General features: G+C 41.6%; 1 protein-coding gene across 1 annotated transcript in view; it reads right to left on the minus strand.

Moving 5' to 3' along the window:
- Positions 1 to 209: 209 nt before the first annotated feature.
- FBXW2 (F-box and WD repeat domain containing 2) overlaps positions 210 to 22,002 on the minus strand; it is a 29,450-nt gene continuing 7,657 nt past the window's right edge. The window contains exons 4-8 of the mRNA XM_002915957.4: positions 17,005 to 17,199; positions 14,736 to 14,869; positions 11,993 to 12,079; positions 10,993 to 11,162; positions 210 to 5,186 (exon numbers count right to left, since the gene is read on the minus strand). Coding sequence (XP_002916003.1) covers positions 4,898 to 5,186; positions 10,993 to 11,162; positions 11,993 to 12,079; positions 14,736 to 14,869; positions 17,005 to 17,199 — 875 coding nt within the window. The 3' untranslated portion in view covers positions 210 to 4,897. The remainder of the gene's footprint in view (positions 5,187 to 10,992; positions 11,163 to 11,992; positions 12,080 to 14,735; positions 14,870 to 17,004; positions 17,200 to 22,002) is intronic.

A 22,002-nucleotide genomic window follows, 5' to 3' on the forward strand; every position in this document is an offset into this window, starting at 1 on the left:
TTTTCCTCTTGGATCTCATTCAGAAATTCCTATAATGTTGGGCTTAGATTCTAGAACATGCAGAAATATTAAAGGCACAGAGTTGCTTTAGCTCACACCAGAGGCAGTTCCATTTCTAAAAACACATTCTAAAATGCAATCGCTCTCGCAAAATCCCATCTGAATTCGTTGGGGAAAGAAGATGAGAAAATAGTCTTAACTACAGAATGTATTTTTAAGGAAATGCAGCTTTATTACTTTCAAGTACAAACAATAACTTGGACTTGACTAACCAAATGTTGCCTAATTGACAGAGCCTGCCTTAATGTATAGATATCGATGATTTATAGTTAGCACAATCACCCATGGTAGAAGTATGTTTCGTGATGCATGAAAATAACTTCTCATTTTATAGAGACATCTTGTTCCACATTCGTTCCACTATCTGCTTAGGCAATCCTTTCTCCCAGCACCCCAGACACTTCAGATAGAAATGTCACCTTTTTTCCCTAGATCACAACATACATCAAATTAGTGAAACATGAATTGATACATTTTTACCACATTGCCATAGATGTTGGATTGGTGAGACCAGCCTTTTTCAAACCTGAGCGTTCTCATCAAGAGCACTAAATCTAAATTAGTGAAATACGTCTGTTTGCAACATGAACAGAGGGACACAGAATAACTGTGAGCTTCGTCATCTGAATTAATGATTTTCCAGGTTTAAATATGCAAAAACATTTTAATTTGAGCACATTCACAAAGAGCAGAAGTAGCTGGGTTCTTCAAACGGCAATAATCCAGTGGGATTACACCACTCAGGACTGTGATGCTGACTTTAAGCAACTAAAGTTCCCTGTTGTAGGGAAGCTTGGAAACACATGGAAACAACTTGACAGCAAACATCCATCTGCACTGAGCATGATCATTCAGCGTGACTAGGGAGTGGTGCAGACTACCCAGGACTCCACTAGGGGACTTATTCTGGAAAAAAACCCCTCACTTTCCTAGAGCAGTCACAAGGGACGCTCTGATCAGACACTGGCAAAGACGGCTAGTGGGCATTTCTATCAAAAATGCTAACCCCTGCTCTTTCCATCACTCTAGCTGGGGACTGCATAATTCTCAAGAGGGTCTTGGTGGTCTTAAGAATATCTTAGCAAGCACCAGCATAACCAGGTAGGAAGGCTGTGTCAAGGGGACAGACCTAAAGAGCTTCTCCCCTACCCTGACAAAATCTGTGTCCCTAAAGGCAAAGGTGACCGTGTGCCCTGCCCCAGACTGTATCCTAGAGCAGTGATCTGATTCTGCACACTTCCCTACTGAGAAAGGCACTTGCAGGCCGCCTTGGCCCGCAAGAGGCCCAGAGGAGGAGGCCCAGAGACTGGTAGAGTGATAGTGGAAAATTCACCTCTAGGTTCCAAAGAAGCCAGGGCACACAGCCACAGCTTCAAGGAGCTGGCTGGGTTTGGCCAAAGCAATGTTGTAAAGCCCGCCTCCACCATCCTTAGCTACTTCTGTCAGGTCAAAATGCCTAACCTAACAAACAACTTCTTCATGTCTAAAATAATACTGTTTCCAAAAATATTTCTTTTCTCCCTAAGATGTTTTCTAAATGCAGAGCAGTAATCACTCTCCTGAGAACAAACACTAGAATGATAACATAATCCTCACTCATACTTTACTAAGTGCCTGCAGTGGCCAGAACAGTCTTTCTTAAGAAAAAACTATGAAAAATGAAGTACAATCCTTAAAATTTAATAGCAATATTCCCCTACCTTCCACTGATGAAAAGCTATCCAAAACTGTGTACCTTCCTGTGCAACTTTTCAAGATCTAGCCCCCCTCCCCCTGAAAAGAAGTCTTTCTATTTCTCCAATAGGTCTAAAGGTCAGCTTAGGGCCAGTTTTGACAAATTTGACTTATTACTTCAAATAACGGGGCTGGAGGAAATTACCTCCCTTTGAAAGGTGAAAATGTCCCACTCTCAACTCTCCTGGACCCCAACCTCCCCCCAGAGCCTGAAGTTGTTTCCCTGCCCCTTATGAACCTGAGAGGAGAGGAACCCTTCGCTTCCATGACACTTCACTCAAGAAATCCAACGCTCATAAAAAAAGAATGGGGTCCCTCTGCTCATGACTTACGCATTTTTCAGAAATGAGAATGTTCACAAAAAAAGAGGAAAAGGAAATTTTCTTCCACTCTGAGCTAAGGAAACAGAAGTCAGCACGCGTGGAAGATAGTCCCCTAACGCAATGCAAGGGGACTACGCCACTCCAGCTTTGGCGATCCTCTACCCACTTCCCTCACTGACCCCCCACTTCACTTTTTTTTAAAGGATGCGTTAGCTTTTCATTTTTATAAAAGCTGGAGTTTGTATGAATAAACCCAGCATCTATACAGCTATCAAATAAAATGCTCAGGTGAAACGAAGGCCTCCGTGAGGAGGAATAAAAGTTAGGACTCCAGCCACTGCCTCAAGCACTGCTGTCAACATCAGCAGCGTCAAGCCACCACCCGCAGGGAAACTTCGGTATCCACTGAAAATTGAAATGGGACATTGCCACAAAAGTTCCAGGTTTGTCATTTTCAAAAAAAAAAAAAAAAAAACCATTTCTCACAAATAACTATAATGACTTGCCCTGTGAAACTGCTGGATGTATCTGGAAGTAAGGTGGGAATGGGGACGGTCATTAGATCAGGGATCTCAGAGATCTGTTCAGGCTGGAGAAAGGAAAAAGGCATTCGCCCTCATCATTGCCCCACGTCTCCTGAGGCGCCTGCAAAATGGACTCCAGCTGCAATTCCGAGTCCATTTCTTGGAAGACCGAGCGGAGCTCATGCACATAACTCAGTGTGAGATGGACTTCGGGGATGGAGAAGATACTACTTTTTTGCCTAATCCCCTTAGAGTCTCACCAGGAATACGAACTACACCTGTCCTTGACACCGACCACCGGCTCTCTAGAGTATTAACTCCACGGCATTCAGAGGTCCCGTCAGGCTCCGTGCCACTGCGGATTTGGGAGAGCTGGGTCCCCACCAGAGTTGGCTTCCTTCTCAGCTCTGCCAGAAAGCCCTTTGCCCACCTGTGAAATGGATATGCTTTATATCTGCACCAGCGAGGATGAGTCACTCATGCTCCCAGGCAGAGGCTACCACCGAGGTTCCAGTTTGTATGTTCGTCTTCAAACTACTACCCGTTGGTATGCGGATGAAATACGCCCCCCTCGCTTTCCTGTAACACCATGGGAAACAGTTGAATTGTCCTGGGTCTGGCTCCCTCTACTCTCTCCCTAATGTCTGTGACAGTACGTTAAAACATTCCCACTGATGATCTCAGAGTTACCTAACTTTATAAGAATGAGAGGGTGGAGGATACAAACTGGCAGCTCGTAAACACTTTATTTAGCTCACTGTATTTTAAACTATCCTCAATTAATTAGCTGTCATCATTTTAAAAATCAGAAGATTTCAAATAAAAATCTGGATTTCCACTCCCTCCTGAAAAAATTATACGAGCTGCCGCCACAGGGCTCACTTCTACCTAATACTTAGAGCTGAGTAACTGCCCCATCAGATAAGCTTTCCATGATTCAGCACAACCCTGCCCAGCACGCTCCAATCATTTACATCATGCATGGCTGCCCCGGGCATTTGAGTTTGTGAACCCTAATCTAGGGCAATTCCTTCATTTTAAAGATGAAGAAAATGAGGGTCCAGGGATAGAAAGTTAATCTGCCTGAAACCACACATCAGATTAGAGGCAAAGGAGCAACAAGAAAAGTCAGGTTCAGGTGTCTTTCTAAGACCGCCCATTCTAAAGAACCACGATTCCCCTTAGCATTTCATGTAGTTGCTAACATTTTCTAGGTAGAATCTGTTATATTTTCTACATTCTTTCTTTATCCATCCTTTTCATATAGCTTGTTTCCTTACAGATGATAACTTTGTACCAATGATTTCATTTAAATATCTTCAACCTAAAAGAAACAATGAATTGGAAAAAACTGAAATACCAACTTTTGCCCACACCTCAGCAGACACAGGACCAAAACCTTAGAAATCACTTAGCTTAACACCTGGCAACGCAGGGAAAAATGGGGCCCAGGGAAGTGATATACTGCGGCTGCAGGAATGCTGGGTAACAGAGCTGGTCTTCAACCTTCTGGCTCAGTGCTCTTTCTACTGCATCCCATCACCTGTGTGCACTCACCCAGGCAGTAGGGAACCAAGGACCAGCTTGCTCCACATGGAAACAAAAACTCCAGAACTCCCTTATACCTTGGGCATGGCCAACCTTGACTCTGCCAAGTGCTAGAGTTTCGAATGTGTTGTGAACAATTTATAGAACTTGATTTGCCCTGGAAGACAGACTTTCTTTAGAACTGGCATTTGGTGGAGAGTTTATGAATGTCACAGGACTCAGTGGTCTTTATAACACTGGCGGTTATAAAAGCTAAGCCCCACATGAGAGAAGTTGCTGGAACAACATCATAGCACCTTTGCTTCAACTTCAAAAGAAAAAAAGGCGATGGTAAGAAGCTTTAATAGACTGAATGTGTTTTTATAGGCAACCAATTAGCAGATTAATGAACCATTTAATCTTCTTTACTGAAAACCAATATTCAAGGACGATGAACCCCAAATGCATCCTCTTATACTGACCAACGTAACTAAGTACAAGTGAAGTCAATGGTGTACCCCATTAGCATGCTGTGCTGTGTGTCAAGAAAACAAGCCCGCCCCCACCCCGAGCCCTGGCCCCCTGGCAAACACAGATAAATGATTGTGCACTGCGCGATGATACCATTAGGTGAGAACTTTGGTTCATGCAGTTGGCTGCCAGAGAGGTTGCACTGAAAACCCGCAGCCCTGGCACCCAAAGTCAGTCAGCGGTGGTCAGCTTGTGGCGTCAGCCGTGCTCCTTCCACAACACCAGGTGAATACTGTGGTCAGGCATGCTGGTGGCAAAGACCAAGCCTGTGTCATTGTGCCCATCCAGTCCATTGAGCCAGGATGCTTCGCCTGCCAGAAAGCTTGAGCCTCTCTTTGATTTCCGGTATTCTGGCAGAGGCCAGCGGCTAATCAGGCTCTCTGTCCGCAAGTCCATGATGTACAGGTAGCGGTTGTCAAACAGCAGGGCAAAGATATCTCCAAAGCCAAGCAAGGCCAAGTTTGCTATCTCAGGAGTCTTGATGACCCTACAAAGACGAGAGTTAGGAAACATTAACCAGAAAACAACTTTACTTCTGTTTCTGCCACTGTAATCTTTCCTGGAAACACAGAAAAACAATGGAAAATTCAAGAAAATTTGAGAGTTAAATGAAAGTTTTTGATAAAGTGGAATAGACAGAAAGCTGAGCTTCCTTAAGAAAGGGGAGGGGGGAGAACCCTTCACAATAACATGATAACACAGGCATGGAAGGAGAAAGGCATGGTACCTGATGAACATTTATGAAAGCACAAAATGCCCACCCAGGCTGAAAAGGATCTTACAGATTATCTCACTTAACATCTCATTTCCAAAACGTGAAAACTGAAGTCTAGCTAGGGTACATACTTTGCCTAAGGATTCACGACTGGTCAGTTACCAGTAAGAACTGGGATGCAATCACTCTTATTACTAGGTAAATAGATGGATTCATCAAATCCTAGAATGCTGGCCTAGGGGAGCCTCCTAAAGCCTGGAATAAAGACTGGAAGCCAAGTGACTCAAGTGCTACTCTATTCAGCAGGTAGCAAACTTTAAAAACAGTAGAGGCTGAAAGATTCAAGTTTTCCTAAATAACCAAAAACATTTATAATAAATGCGTGAGAAGTTGTTAGAGAAAACACGGGAGTGGTAGGACAGACAGACAGCCTTCACATTCTCCAAATGCTGATGACAAAGGCACAGAATGGGAGAGATCCAGCCAAAGGCAGTATAAATGAAAAACAAAAACAAAAAACCATAGTCTATTGTCTGCACACTTAGTGAGGCAAAAGGCTGACAAGAAAAGGTGATGTTCTCTTTAGAGGCACTAGGAAAAGAGCTACGAGAGAAGGATACGCAAATTCTGCTCTGGGATGATAGGTATGGGTTCTGTGAAAGGTCGATTAACCTGAGTTTCAACAAGGACACTACTTTCCAAGAGGTTAAGCAGAACGGCAGGGCCTGGTAACCAGGACAAATAAGGAACAGGTGAAGGAGATCAGCAGAGAGGGGGAGGAAAAGACATCGCAGGGACAGGGAAACTATAGGTGATCGTCACCTGTAAATACAAAGTGAAGAATGTGTGAGACCAGACATGATGACCTCTGGGAGAAAGAACTAGATCCAAGACAAAGAGTTACAGCGAAGCAGATTTCACCTGACATTAGGAGGAGAGGGGATTTAGTCATGAAGGCCTGTTCCTCACACTTAAGCCATCCCACACCAAACTTGCTGGGCAAACCTGTTTCTCCTCCTCACTTCCTGGCTTGCTCTTTCAAGCAGCTGCTCAAGCTAGGAAACATGGCAACCATCCAACTCTCCTTCTTATTCAAGCCACAAATTCAATCACCACCATCCACTGATTTTGCCCCTTAAATTTTCTCCTACTTTATTCACTATTATCTAAATTGCCACAACTTGCCTGCAGCACTGCTGCTGACAGTTCCAACTGGTCTCCCCACATCTACTGTTGGCCCCTTTCCGTCAGCTAATCTCACCTTAAAATCTAATCCTATTACCACCTCTTTTCACTTTACACCCTCTGAGGACTCTCTACCGCACTCATATCTCCAGGGCCAGGCTCCTACAGTCTCACAGCCTTTGAACAGACTGGTTTCTTGTCCTCCAATGCCCCTTACTGCATGCCCACTGCTGGCACTTAGTTAATGCAGATACTCATCCTTAGCTTAGCCCAAACCTCTTCAAAGAAGCTTTTCCTTACTGCTCAACTAGGTGGGGTCTCGAAGTACTCCACACAGTGTGGCCCTTAGGCCAACCATGAAAACATCTCTAGGTAATTAGCTATTTAATGTCAATCTTCCCTCCCGCGGGTTAGTAATTTCCCCCGGTGTGATGAGTATCTCTGCAGGCTCCCAGTGTAGATCCCAAGGCCTAAAACACAGCTCGTGCTCAATAACTATCTGCTAATGAATACAGCAGTGGTGCAATGAACATGGGCAAAGAAAAACTCCTACAAAGGAAACTGGGAAAACAGCAAGAAAGTCTACTAAGTCCCACGTCACCAATGCAAAGTAGGAAATAACCAAAAACTTAGATAACTGGGTGGCTGGGATAGGACTTAAGCCTGGTGACGATGAGCCGACTCCAAAGACTGAAGCACAAATATGTTACAGAGGAGAATACAGGTCTCGACGGGCTCACTGACCCTTTAGCTTTGATTACTTTAGAACTGTAAGCAGACATCCCTGCTATGCAGTCTGGGCCCTTGAACTTAAGTAAGTCTGCTTACTGTACTAAGATAACTCAGCTCCAGAGATTGCGTCATATCTTAGATTTATTGAGCAATATGCTACCATTTGCGCTTTGCTTCATTTCAGTTAGCTTCAAAGCATAAGCAGCCCTATCTGATCTTAGCAACTGAGGCCAAAGGAGTTGCACTAAGGTTTCAAAAGAGTCTGGTTTATTTGTGTTGCAGGAGGTGAAGAGGAGGCAAGAGATAAAACGCCCCCCCCCCCAAGAAATCTGAATCTAACACTTCCTAGCAGCAAACAATTCTGCAGGTTTATTGCTCAAAGCTAGTGTATCCAAATCCCCAAAATTAACACAACTTTCATCTGGGTCTCTGGACTCTCTAAACGCCACTCGGAGTCAGAAAAATACAAACGTGAGAAAGGTAGATGTAGGATCAAATTAAAACCTTTAGAAACTCAAAGCATTAAAAAGATGATGATACCTCTATTCCGCCTTACTTCTGCATTCCTCCCATCCAAGTCTTAATCGAAAACAAAAACACAGGGCACCTGGGTGGCTCAGCTCGTTAAGCGTCTGCCTTCGGCTCAGATCATGATCCTGGAGTCCTGGGATCGAGCTCCAAAATCAGGCTCCCTGCTCAAGCAGAGTCTGCTTCCCCCTCTGCCCCTCACTCAGCTCATGCACTTTCTCTCAAATAAATAAATAAAATCTTTAAAACAAACAAACAAAAATACTAAGCTGTACAAGGTCTGATTTTCCAATGGTGACTACTTGCATTTTTGTGAACTATCAAGTTCTTTCAAAAATTCCTTCTCTCTGGCTTGCTGGTACTTTAAGCATACGCCCCCTGGATGATGCAAGGATGGACGGAGAGAGACACGGATGGATGGATGGAGAGACGGACAGACGGATGGATACAGGACTAGGGTTAGCTGTGGGATGCTGGGCAAGGCCCATACCCACTCTTGGCTTCATTTTCCCCATCTATAAAATGAAACTCTTAGACTAATGTTTTCTGGGATCTATTCCAGCCTTTTTTTCTCAAAGCATAATTACCAATCATTTCTAGAAATGATTCTGACAGTTTGGAATCCTAATTGGTTAGAAATGTAGGTCTGATTCCAGGAAGACATAAAAGGGTTATAACTGTATGACCAGAGAGACAGGGCCCGCCAAAGTCCTGCTGGCTAGTATGACAGATCCCATACAGCTGACCTCAAACAGTCATGCATAAAAACAATGACAAGAACATTCAATTTTCTGTACTACTCCAAGTCAGCATTTCCTGAACCATGCTGCAGAACACTAATTCTGTGAGCTGGTAATAGGTGTTCTCAAAAAAAAAAGGGCTTTGTATACAATGAGTGTGAGGTACAGTAGGTTAAACGAATTCAAGCAGGCTTCTTTGTGCAGGGCTTCTCAGAGCTGTTAGTAATAAAGATCTGCCAGGTCCTGTGCTTGGTCCTCATTACAAGTACTTCATTTGATCTTCACTTTCCAGATCAGGAAACTGAGGCACAGAAAGGTTAAGAAACTTACATAAAATCCTCCAACTTACAGGAGGTGGTGCTGGATTCTAATTCAAGGATTATCACCCAAATAATTTCTCTCTCTCTTTTTTTTTTTTAAAGAGAGAAAGAGAGCATGCATACCCGGGAAAGGGGGGTCGGTGTGGAGGAGCAGAGGGAGAGAGAGAATCCCCAAGCAGGCCCCATGCAGAGGGGAGCCCGACGTGGGACTCAATCTCAGAACTCTGAGATTATGATTTGAGTCAAAATCAAGAGTTGGGACGCTCAATCAACCAAGCCACCCAGGTGCCCCACCAAAGTAAATTCTCTTAGACACCATATAGCACTGGCTTCCAATAGCCTCCAACATGCTTACAGATACCATCAATCTCCAAGAAGGGTCTAAGGTACGCAGTGAATCACAAAATTATTTGGCCATGGACCTTTTCTTATTTCTTTGGAGATAAACTCTGTAAGTTGTATTTTTCTCTACTAGTCTTTCTACTAGTCAACAGAAGGCCACTTGATCCCTCAATGCAGAATTCTACTGACTAGACATACATAATTCAGAACTAGACACACAGATGGCCAATGGACACATGAAAAGATGTACAATATCACTCATCATCAGGGAAATGCAAATCAAAGCCGTGACGAGGAGCATCTGGGTGGGTCAGTGGGTTAAGCATCGGCCTTTGGCTCAGGTGATGATCCCGGGTCCTGAGATCGAGTCCTGCACTGGATTCCCTGCTCTGTGGGGAGTCTGTTTCTCCCTCTGCCCCTCACCCTGCTCACGCTCATTCGCTCTCTCGCTCTCTCTCTCAAATAAATAAAACCTAAAACAAAAACAAAAACAAAAAACCATGATGAGGTATTAGCTCGCACCTGCCAGAACGGCTAAAATCAAAAACATAAGAAATAACAAGTGCTGGCGAGGATGTGGAGAAAAAGACACCCTCTTGCACTGTTGGTGGGAATGCAAACTGGCACAGCCATTGTGGAAAATAGCATGGAGGTTCCTCAAAAAGTTAAAAAAGAGAATTACCTTACAATCCAGTAATTGCACTACCGGGTATTTACCCAAAGAATACAAAACACTAATTCAAAGGGATACGTGCACCCTGATGTTTACTGAAGCAGTATTAACAATAGCCGAGATATGGAAGCAGCCCAAGTGTTCATCAACAGATGAATAAAGACATGCTGTGTGTGTATACACACACACACACACACACACAATGGAGTACTGAACAGCCATAAAAAAGAATGAAATCTTGCCATTTCTAACAACATGAATGGAGCTAGAAAGTATAATGCTATAAGCGAAATAATTCAGAGATATATGATTTCACTTGTATGTGGAATTTAAGAAACAAAACAAAGAAAGGGGGAGAAAACAGAGAAAGAGAGACAAACCAAGACACAGACCCTCAAGTATAGAGAACAAACTGATGGTTACCAGAGGGGAGGTGGGTGGGGGGTTGGGTGAAACAGGTGATAGGGATTAAGTAGTACACTTGTCATGAGGAGCAGTGAGGGACATACAGAAGTGCTGAATCACTATATTGTACACCTGACACTAATATAACACTGTAGTGCTAATTATACTGGAATTAAAATAAGAAACTTAATAAATATATCAACATTTTACTAAATACACATTATCTGTCTAAAACTATATTTAAAAAAATATATATCAGAACTAGGGACCTGAACTCTCTCTTCATCCAAGCCCCTCATTTTCCCAAAAAGCATGCTTTGTTGTTGCTGTTGTTTGGTGGGCAGCAACATTTACTGAGGGCTAGTAAAAAGCTCCCGAAGAGGGAGGAGGCCCAAGAGGGATGCCCAGCAGGTTCAATTCTGAAAGGGGAAGTGACACAGTAAGAGGAGATTAGAACCTACATCTTCTAGGCTCTAGCATAAAACTCTATAATAATTGTCTCTAAAATATTTTTTGTGTGATTTTCAGCATATAACTGTTTATAACATTTCCCAGATTCAAACTACTGACTGGTTTATCCACATATTTAGTCTTGTCTTTACTAGACAAGACGGGAACAGACTGTCAAAGGTGAAGGCTCAAAGAAACATTACCTGAGAATATCATAACTGGCAAAGTCCCACTGGTAGAGACCCAGTGCTGAACTACAGACAATGTATTTGCCATCGAAATGAAGTCTTGGCTGCAGGCAGATACTCCTATCCTCAGAGACAGACAACGTCTTTAAGCACTTGCAGTTGATTTCTCTCCCAATTGGCCAAATCTACAGATAAAAGAAAATTAGGGAAGATGACAAATCACACACCACAGAAAAGCTTGTCCTGAAACAACGTCATTTGTGTTTGCCGACGCCAGATATAAAGTGAAGTACATCGGAAAGACCACAGGTTTTATGGTTGACAGTCATGGGTTCAAGCCCTGCTGCTGCATGTATGTACTGCATGATCTTGGGTAGAATACTTCACCTCTCTGCACCCCAGTTCCCACAAGGAAGATACCTACCACACGGAATGGTTTAAAAAATGCAATAAGAACAAATCTAAGAGTGCTCTCTAAACTTTTTGCAAATTGTTTTTTTTTTTTTATTAAACAAGTAAATTTTTATGTTTTCATAGTTTAGATCTAAGAAGTAAAAGGGTATGAGATATGGGTCTTAAGAAAACAGAATGTGAAGATAAATTTCTGTGGATCTTTTTTTCTTCATTTACAAATCAGGGGTAGAAAATGCCTCATACATATGGGACACCTGGGTGGCTCAGGTCATGATCCCAGGGTCCTGGGATCAAGTCCCACATCAGGCTCCTTGCTCAGCAGGGAACCTGCTTCTCCCTCTAACTGCTGCTCCCCCTGCTTGTCCTCAGTCTCTCTCCCTCTGACAAATAAATTTAAAAATCTTAGGGGGAAAAAAAAAAGAAACTGCTTCACAGATAGAAATAATGAGTAATTTTCTTTCCAAGGAATTTCTTTAAGATGACTTATACTAAGACACTCCTGCTTCCCTTGAAATATTCCCCCTGTGCTACACCTTTTTAATTTTCTTGTATTTGCTAGTTTTTCTTTGATGAGGCAAGTTAATGGAGGGGAAAACCTCACCTTGATCTCATATTTGTCCGCACTTAGGAGTATGTAGTCTCCAGGGCTGTGCAAAAGAGACTTGACTTTACACTTTTGCAAAACCACCTAGAAATATAAATATCCATGTTACAGCAAGATCCTTTTAAAACTATTTCTATATTGCTTTTTTAAAAATTAAAATATGAAAAAAAGCGTGAAGTGAGATGGTATGCTAGAAGAGCTAAGCTGTAATTCTATGACCACGTTAGCCTCTAGTTAGTACAACCAGATTCTCTGGTTGTCAGCAGGATCTAAAATTGTCTAATGTTGGCAGCCTTTAATTTCCGCTTTAGTCTGGAAGCAAACATTAGGAATGATTTTAAAAACTGTAAAATGCGACTTTACAGAAAATGTGAGGAACAGGAAAGAAAACAGCCCATAGACCTAGAAGCAGATACGAATGATCTGTTTTCCTGAGCACGTGCATTATAACAGAAAAAGCACTGGACTTGGGACCAGAATCTGCCATATACTGATTCTGCAACCTTGGGCAAGACGAGCTAGCATCTCTGTTTCTCAATTTCCTCATCTTTAAAATAGGGGATGAGGAACTTATTATATCTCATAACTGCAATGAAAATGAAATAAAACAATTAAGTGAGGAGGAGGATGTAATAAAAGCCAACATTCCATTAGCACTTGGAGTAGGAAGATCAGTAGGAGAAGAAAGGGAAAAAGAAAGGGGGGGGTAAACAGAAGGGGGAATGAACCATGAGAGACTACGGACTCTGGGAAACAAACTGAGGGCTTCAGAGGGGAGGGGGGTGGGGGATTGGGATAGGCTGATGATGGGTATTAAGGAGGGTACGTATTGCATGGTGCACTGGGTGTTATAGGCAAGTAATGAATCATGGAACTTTACATCAAAAACTAGGGATGTACTATATGGTGACTAACATAATAAAAAAATATTATTAAAAAAAATTCCATTAGCACTTGGGATAGTCTATAAACATTTAGGGGCTAGTTATTTTTGTAATAAGTCAGCACCAAGTGAGAGGGAGGCCAAGCTCACTTCTTCAGAAGTTTGGGTTGCAGATTCAACTGAAACTGACAGACCTACTACACACAGACGCCCTGCTGGGTCCTGTCCCATCATCTCATTCAGAATTCACAGGAACATTTAACAGATGAAACTCAGGCCCTGAGGGAGGAGTGACTTGTCTTAAGACATCACAGTCAGCGTCCTGGCCCCAAGTCCAATGTTCTTAAGACAACACCAAATTGTCGTTTGTAACTTTTCCATTTAAATATTCAATGTGCCCACTACAGAACTGTGGTAAAAGATACATAACATAAAATGTACTCTTCTCAAACCATTTTAAGTGTACAGTTTAGTGGTGTTATTGATCTTCTCACAAACTGTCCTTTTAGTTCCGCCTATTTTAGAAAAACACATTCACCCACGTGACCTAAAACCCACTGGGTGGCTCTAACTCCTCCTCCTTTGTTCCCCATGAGTCAGTAAGTTCAGCTGGCTTTCCCTTGAAGACAAATCCTTCATGTGTGCTCTCCTCTTTCTTCACTGCCACCCGGGTACGAGCCACAGGTATCTTTTGCTTAGATTATTGCAAAAGCCTACCTGGCCTCCCTGGGTCTGTTTGTGCCCAACTTCAACCCATTTTTTTTTACCTAGCAGTTATTTTCTTAACAGATAAATCACATAGCTCCTTGCTCAGGACACTCAGCTGTTTCCTACTACACATATGACATCCAAATCCTTAACATGAACAAGGAAGGCCTACATGATGGCCACCTCTCCCATACTGCCCCCAACCACAGCACAGCTCCACTGGCCTTCAGGCCATCAAATGTTCTGGGATCTTTCTCACCCCAGGGCCTCGGCACATACTGTGCACTCTGAAACACTCCACTACTCTTTACCCAGCTACCTCCGATTTCTTCTGCATGTCTTGTCCCTTGTCAAGAAGCTCTCCCTGAACAAATTAAATTAGATACCTTCTAGACTTTTTCACAGAATGCTGTATTTTGCCTTCATAGCACTTAACGCCATTTGTAATTGTACATTTATTTGTGAAATTATTGTTTAATAACTGTTTCTCCTACTGGGCTAACATTTGTGCCAAGCCTGGGTCTGTTTTGCTCACTCCTGTATCCTCTGTCCTGCACAGAAAGGAATGGGAAGTTCGGGAAAGCGTTTCTGCATGACATTCCCATGATTAATATTCCATTTGATCCTCACAGCCACCTTTTTTCTGAAAATGAGAAAACACCACAATATTCTTTTAAAGATCCCATATGTTTTTCTTTATCCCATTTCTTGGTATTATTATTTTTTCAAGATGAAAACTGCTTTCCTGATTAAAAAAGAAATACATTTATCCTAAAGGGAAAAAAACACCTACAATTTCATAATAACCTGTAACATTTTGGTGCATAACACACTTATTCAGAAATTGATATCATACTCTACAATGTAGTTTTTTTGTCTATGACTTGTTTTATTTGCTCCCTCTACCCACCGAATACATTGTGGGCATTTTTCCACGTCCATAAGTCATTCATTTGTTAACTGTTTACCAAGTATCTTTTACTTGGCTGGTCACTGGTGCAGGCCATCGTGCACTGTGGGTACATCCGCTCCATCTTACGGCTCCCCTACCACTTAGAAGGCAGCACCTAGCATCCTCCACCCCACCCCCAGTTCCCTCACCCCTACAAAGCCTGATGTCAAGGAGATTTCTTCTGTAAGTCTTCCTACCTTGGTGACCCATTCCGTGTGCCCGGTGAGTGTGTTCAGGCACGTCCCAGCAGATAAAGCCCACACTTTCACAGTGAAGTCTGCAGAGCCACTCACCAAGATGTCCAGTTCATCATTGTAGTCAACGCTAAACACTAGTATATATAACATACACAAAGTTAAAACATACCCCTGTGAGGGTCTTTTATAATAAGAGTTCAATCATGTTCATTCTCCCTAGCTGACCACCTGTGTCATTTCTCAACCAGAGACACAAAAGAATGGTGCTACTCAACTAAGAATTTTATGATAAAAAATACATCCATTTCAAAATTCTTGTTATTATTATTATAGCTTATTATTCTAAGGATGAAATGTCCCAGGAATAACACAATCCTTTTTACTTGTGCTAGCTTCGAACTGAGAGGTAAAACCAGTGCTGGAGATAATGGCATTCCCACTCAGGCCTGCCTGCCTGACACTCCACAAAACTAATCCAGCTCATGCAGGGAAAACACAACACAGGTGGCCCTACTCAGAGTTGCACTATTCATCACAATGAGACAAAATGTCAAGAATAATACTCATAATCAAGAAAACAATACCCATAATCAAGAAAAGCCAGTGTAATGAGAAAAACACACACACACACACACACACACACGAATCTCAAAGGTCAAACTAAGCCATTCTCTCCAATTATCTGAATTTCTTCATGGGTGTACCCCCAGCACCTAAAACAGTACCTGAGTATAGCAAGTACTCAAACATTTGTTTTTAAATGCCTGCCAAACTCTAAAGGAACACTGGGGACCCAGAGACGAAGACACTGGGCTTTTCCTTAAGGAACTCAGTCTAAGTGAAGGGTGAAGGAGGAGTCCAAAAAAAAAAAAAAAAAAAAATTAACTGTTTACCTCTTGCTAGGGAAACACCAAGGAGAATGACTAACTCTGCCCAAGGGTATCAGGGAGGACTTCAGGGAAGAGGCGATACTGGAGATGGGCCCTGAAGGATGAGTAGAGTTTATCAAGAAAAGAAAAAGAATATTGCAGGTAGAGGGAACAGCAAAGGCATGGAGTTAGGAAAAGCCATAGCAATGTCCAGGGAACAGCAAGGAGGAAATTTTTTAGAGCAGAGCTCTTGAAGTTGATCAGGTATAAAATCACCTGAAGTCAATGTACATCTGGACATACAGAACAGTACACTCAATTTAACATATACCATGCTAAATCATGTATCTTCCAATATTAATTTCTATAACAAGCAAGTGGTAACAAATAGACTGAGGAAAACATGTATAAGATGACAAACAAAATGGGGAAAAATTGTTTTCAGCACAATAGCTAGGTTCACTTCGAAATATTACTGAGCACCAGACACAATACAAGGAACTCAGGACCTAAGGGTGAACAAGACAAGCAGGATCCCTGTCCTCCTGGAGTGTATAGCCTAGTGGGGAATCAGACTGCCATACTTATTTGTATGATAAGTGTTATGACAAAATACAGGTTATCGGGAAACCTACAGAAGGGAGTCCAAGAAGGCTGCTCATAAAACATGATGCTTAAGATCATAGACTGTGACTCTCCAGGGCTGAGGCAATTGGTAAAAGGAGGAAAGGAAGAAGGGAGCTGATGCACAAGAGGCTGGGAAACAGCTCAACATAATTTCTGCATGAAGCTATAAAATACAATGCAGCAGAGGTTAGCAGCTCAGATCTCAAGGCTACATTCAAATGACCAGTTTCTGCACACTAGGCCACTGTAAAATTATTAGGAAATATTCAGTATCTGTTTCCTTTATCTTATCTCTAGGCACTGGTTAATTTTAATCAACTGTCAACTCCAATCCAACATAGCATGTGTAGATCATACAATCTGAGAACTACTGTCACTCCAAAGGATTCTCAGCCCTGATTCTACAAATAGAATACACTGAATTTGTAAGCGTAGGACTTGCTCAATTTGGAGGTATGGAACCCGACAAAAGCAAAATAAACTGTTCAACAGTGTATAAATGAAACACATAAGGAGAACCACCCCTTCCCAGCACAAAGGGTACATAGAAGAGTTTTGAAATGTGCCAAGGAAAAAGCAAAATTCAGGAAAAAATTCCAAATAGGAGTACCTTAAATAAAGGGATTAATTGCTATGACTAAGAAAAAAGAGGAGGGAAAGGCATGTTAAGTTAAAAAACAAAAAGAAAACAAAACGGGGTCACATTTTTGGCTCCTGGTTTTAAGGAATGAGGTTAAAGTAACTGTAGAAACCCCTGAAAAAGGGCAACCCACCCGCCCCTGTGTGCCCCCGGAAGTGCTGGGTCCTGGCTCCGGAACTCCATTCCCAGCAGGCCACAGTGTTGTCAAAGGAGCCTGTCACAAGCTTCTGCTCATCAAATTTCACTGCTGCACAAGTGTGGGTCTGGATGCCATAAACGCACTGTCCTGTACTCACATCCCACAGTTTTGCAGACAAGTCATCTGACCCTTCAAGAGAAAAACAGGGAGGTCAGTAAGAAACCAAACACTAAAGAAGGAAAGTCAATCCCCAAGCCATGGTATTCTTCAAGTAGAACCTCATGACCCCCTCGCCCAGCATTTCTATTTCATAGCTGAGAAAAGCAAAGCATGGGGAGGGTAACAACTCACTCATGGTCACCAAAATGGTGTGAACAGCACGCGGACTGCAAACGTTTTGGTTTAGTCCTTTTCCCTTTACTTTCCAGTCTATAGAGCTGTACTAGACTAAAGCATCCCCTGGTGCTTCACTTGTGAAATTTCATAAATCTTTGACTACTATGAGCTTTCTGATTTGAGCTTGAAATGGAGTATTATCTATGACTGCACATATACATCTGCACGCCTATCCATGACCTAACCCTGAGCAAATAACGCATGCAGAATAGTAAGATAAGCCTCAGATCATGGGCTAACTTCTGCAAAGCCTAACTGCTAATTCCTTGAGCCATCCTGAAGTGTATAAAGGAACCTCTAAGAAAACCACGGATAAATTATTCCCAGACATTCACAACAACTCAACAATGAGCTTATAAAGCCTCTTAAGATTCTGCAGAAAAGGGGCGCCTGGGTGGCACAGTCGTTGAGTGTCTGCCTTCTGCTCAGGGCGTGATCCTAGCGTTCTGGGATCGAGTCCCACATCAGGCTCCTCCACTAGGAGCCTGCTTCTTCCTCTCCCACTCCCCCTGCTTGTGTTTCCTCTCTCGCTGGCTGTCTCTGTCAAATAAATAAATAAAATCTTAAAAAAAGAAAAAAAAAAGATTCCGCAGAAAAAAGTAGGTTTTATTCCTGCATCTGATGAGATTATATTGATCATGATGATAATTCAGGATTAGCTTTAATTACGTTTAAAAGTCTAATGATTAAATCAGCCTCACAAACTTACCTTTATAAAAAAAAGTAATAATAAGAATCGATAAAGACGTTTTGAGAATACAAAAAATACAGTCACTATGACAAGGACATAGTATGCAGGAAAGCTCTGAATGACCAGTTTTAGAAACGATGAAATGACTAAATAAAGCCGGCCACAATTTTACCTTTAAGGGCTGGTGAAAAGCCACTGTTTCACACAATGGAAAAATACCACTTATGAAAGGGGTAGAGCGTGAATTCAATCTGGACAAATGCTAGGAGAACACACTGAAATGAAGAATATATTTGCTTCACTTTACTATTGAGAGACTCAATCTCTCCTTTATAAAACAGGGGATGGGACTTGGTTGGTACTCCTCAACAGTCATAGGAGACATGAGAATCATCTGGGGAGGGGCACTGGGCTGGCTCAGTCAGCAAAGCATGTGACTCTTGATCTTATGGTTGTGGCTTCAAGCCCCATGTTGGGTGTAGAGATTACTTAAAAATAAAATTTGGAAACAGTACCGTCCAACAGAAACATAATACACACCACAGAAGTAATTTAGATATGTAATTTAAAATTTTCTATTTACTTTAAAAAGTAAAAAAATATGTAATTTCATTAGCCCAATATATCAAAAATACAATTTCAACATGTAACCAATATAAAAAACTAATGAAATATTTTATATTCTAAGTCCTTGAAATCCACTGAGTATTTCCCATTTCACATCTCAGTTTGGACTAGCTACACCTCAAGAGCTCAAAAGCCTTATGTGGCCTGTGGCTACTATACTACACAGCATGTCTAGATAATCTCAACTACACAACACTTAAAAATGGTTAAAATGAGGGGCGCCTGGGTGGCTCAGTCGTTAAGCATCTACCTTCGGCTCAGGTCATGATCCTAGCACTGGGCTCCCTACTCAGCGGGAAGCCTGCTTCTCCCTCTCCCACTCCCCCTGCTTGTGTTCCCTCTCTCGCTGCCTTTCTGTCAGATAAATAAATAAAATCTTCTTAAAAAATTGGTTAAAATGATAAATCTAGGTGTTCTATAAATATGCCTTAGGAAGTGGCATGGTTGGCTCCTCAATCTTGTGTATATTTTACACAATTTGATAAAAACAACAAAAAAAGGGAGATTATCATAATTATTTAAATTAGTTTATATAGGAAAATATTGGGCCATTCAGTTTCACACCTTAAAGAAACATCAGAGAACAATTACCTTGACTTCAGTTTGATTTTATAGTGTTTCAAGTCTAGTCTCCACTGTTAAGGCTTCAGGAGCCATTATTCTCCCCTCCTGTTTAGTTTTATTTCAACATTCCCTGTGGACTCCCGTTTGCTGTGCTGACTAGCAGCAGGTCATCAATGATGCAACCCAGGGATGAAAGGGGACTAAATAAATGCAGACTATTTTTCATTATATGAAAGAAAAAAAACAAGCCCTCTCAATTCAGGAAAGATGATGAAAACAACACCTTGATATAAAAAATTACAGGGATGGGTATATAACAAAAAGGTAAGCAGAAAACGGAGCTGTGACTCAAATGGAGTAAACTATCGATCAAGTGAAGTTTAAATATTTAACTGGTAGAATCAGATCTCGGCTCTCAGCCGCCTCTTGGGGGCATCTGATTCTGATGACCAAATGAAGAAACATTTGTCACTGCATCTTTGAGACAGGCAATTTTCAATGTCCTTCTTGAAACTCTTCATCACCATTCTGCTTCTGTACTTCTTCCCCCTCTAAGTACACTCTTCAACGATCCATCCTACGCTCTATTCTTCTTCCTCTTCATCTCCTTTAAAAATTTCCCTGTTCTATGGGGTGCCTGGGTGGCTCAGTCATTAAGCGTCTGCCTTCGGCTTGGGGCGTGATCCCGGGGTCCTGGGATCGAGCCCCGCATTGGGCTCCCTGCTCTGCTGGGAGCCTGCTTCTCCCTCTCCCACTCCCCCTGCTTGGGTTCCCTCTCTCGCTGGCTGTCTCTCTCTCTCTGTCAAATAAATAAATAAAATCTTTAACAAAAATAAAATAAAATAAAATAAAATAATAAAATAATAAAAATAAAATAAAAATTTCCCTGTTCTAGCCATAGCTGTGATGTGGCTAACCCCTCAACCTTTTGCTCTAGCCCTGAGTTACACCCCAAAACTCTGATGTTGCATTTCCAGATATTTGTGGAATCTCCACTCGCATCCAACTGCATTAAGTTCATCCCAAACTGAACTCCCTCTACCCTCGAATTTATTCCTTCATTTCCTATTCTTGTTACTAGTACCGTCAACTTCCCAGGTGTATATATAGCTAGAAATCCCAGTCATTTTTTAAATCAATCCTTTCCTCGCCACATACTCAATCCACTGCCAAATCCTGTCATTTCCATTTCAGTGGCTGCTCTTCCATTTAACTGCTCCTTTAAAAAATCTCTACCCTTACTGTCCTAAATCTAGATCTATTTACTCTTATCTCAACTGAAATACTCTAATACTTTAATTTAGAAACTCTACATTTGTTTCTGTCAGAGGGTCTCAACAGAAGTAGTATCATCTCCTAAGGGAACATTTTAGAAATGTGTAGGGGTGATGTCAATTGTCACAATGATTCTGGGGCAGGGGGTGAGGGGCATTACTAGCCTCTATTGGGCAAAGGTTGGAAATGCTAGACATCCTGGAACGTTTGGGACAGAACACAAAAAGAATTGTCCCATAATTTGCATGACCTCTTAAAGATTCTGCCCAATACTAAGTAAAAAGCTTTTTCTTAGTTGTCTGAGCCTCAGACCTGTTTTATAAAAGCATGGAGTTTATTCTAAATTTTCTGAGTGTACCAGGTAGGTTGAGGAAAAATATACTTTCCTTTGTTGGGGACTTTGCTAAGAGTTTTTCACCACTTGAGGTCACATCACTGACGGTATAAATACAACATTCCGCATTTAGAGCCGTCACGTTCATGACAACAGTACGTACACAGGTGCAAACGTGTGATTACACGTCTGTCGTCTAGCACAGCTGTGCGTGAGCACAACATGTTTAATGTGTATTATTTTAAATTACTGTCTTTTTATTTCTGCTCTGGATCAGAGTTTAGGTATTACACTAATTTTTTGAAATATGTGTACGTGCAGCTAAGTTATTTCTATGAATTTTACTTCGAGGTAAGAGAATATTATAAAATATTTATGAGAAGAGGACCTGGGTCTGACAGAGATAAGAAACACTGGTCTACTTGGAAGATAGCTCTGATACTGGCCCTTTTTCAGCTCAGAAATTTCGTATTTTTTTTCTTACTACTCACAGAAAACTGTCCAAACTCATGTTCCCAATATTTAAGGTTTTTATAATATACCTCAAGCCAATTCTTCAGCTTATATTCTAAGAATCTCATAGAATCCCTACTTAATCCTGAGTTCAGCTAAAATGAATTTTATTTTCCTCCTATATGCTCCAAGTTTAGTCCTTTCCACACCTTTGCTAATGCTGATCTTCCTACTGGAAAGCACTTATTCTCATCTAATATCCACCCATTCTCCAAGATTCAACATAAACACTGCTCAATTTTTGCAAATGGAGGAAATCACTCCTTCCTCTGAACAACTATATGATTTGTTTTCCTCATATAATTCAACTATATCATTTGATCACACCTCTTTTATAGCTATTATTGTTCTTATTCAACTATAAGCCAAGGTCACAATATGGCAGCTTGCAGACTCAATATGACCCAATCATAATATTTTTAAAATGTGAATAATACTTAAAAATACACTAAAAAAAATCAGAATATTGCACAGAAATCTAGATTTGGGACTTCTCTTAATATCAGATCTGATTACCCTAAACTTAAATCCCAAAAGGCAGTAATTCACTACAGTGGAGCAGCAGCTACCCTCTCTAGAAGGGCAAGTGCTC

This window comes from Ailuropoda melanoleuca, chromosome 7, assembly GCF_002007445.2.
Source record: "Ailuropoda melanoleuca isolate Jingjing chromosome 7, ASM200744v2, whole genome shotgun sequence".
NCBI lineage: Eukaryota > Metazoa > Chordata > Mammalia > Carnivora > Ursidae > Ailuropoda > Ailuropoda melanoleuca.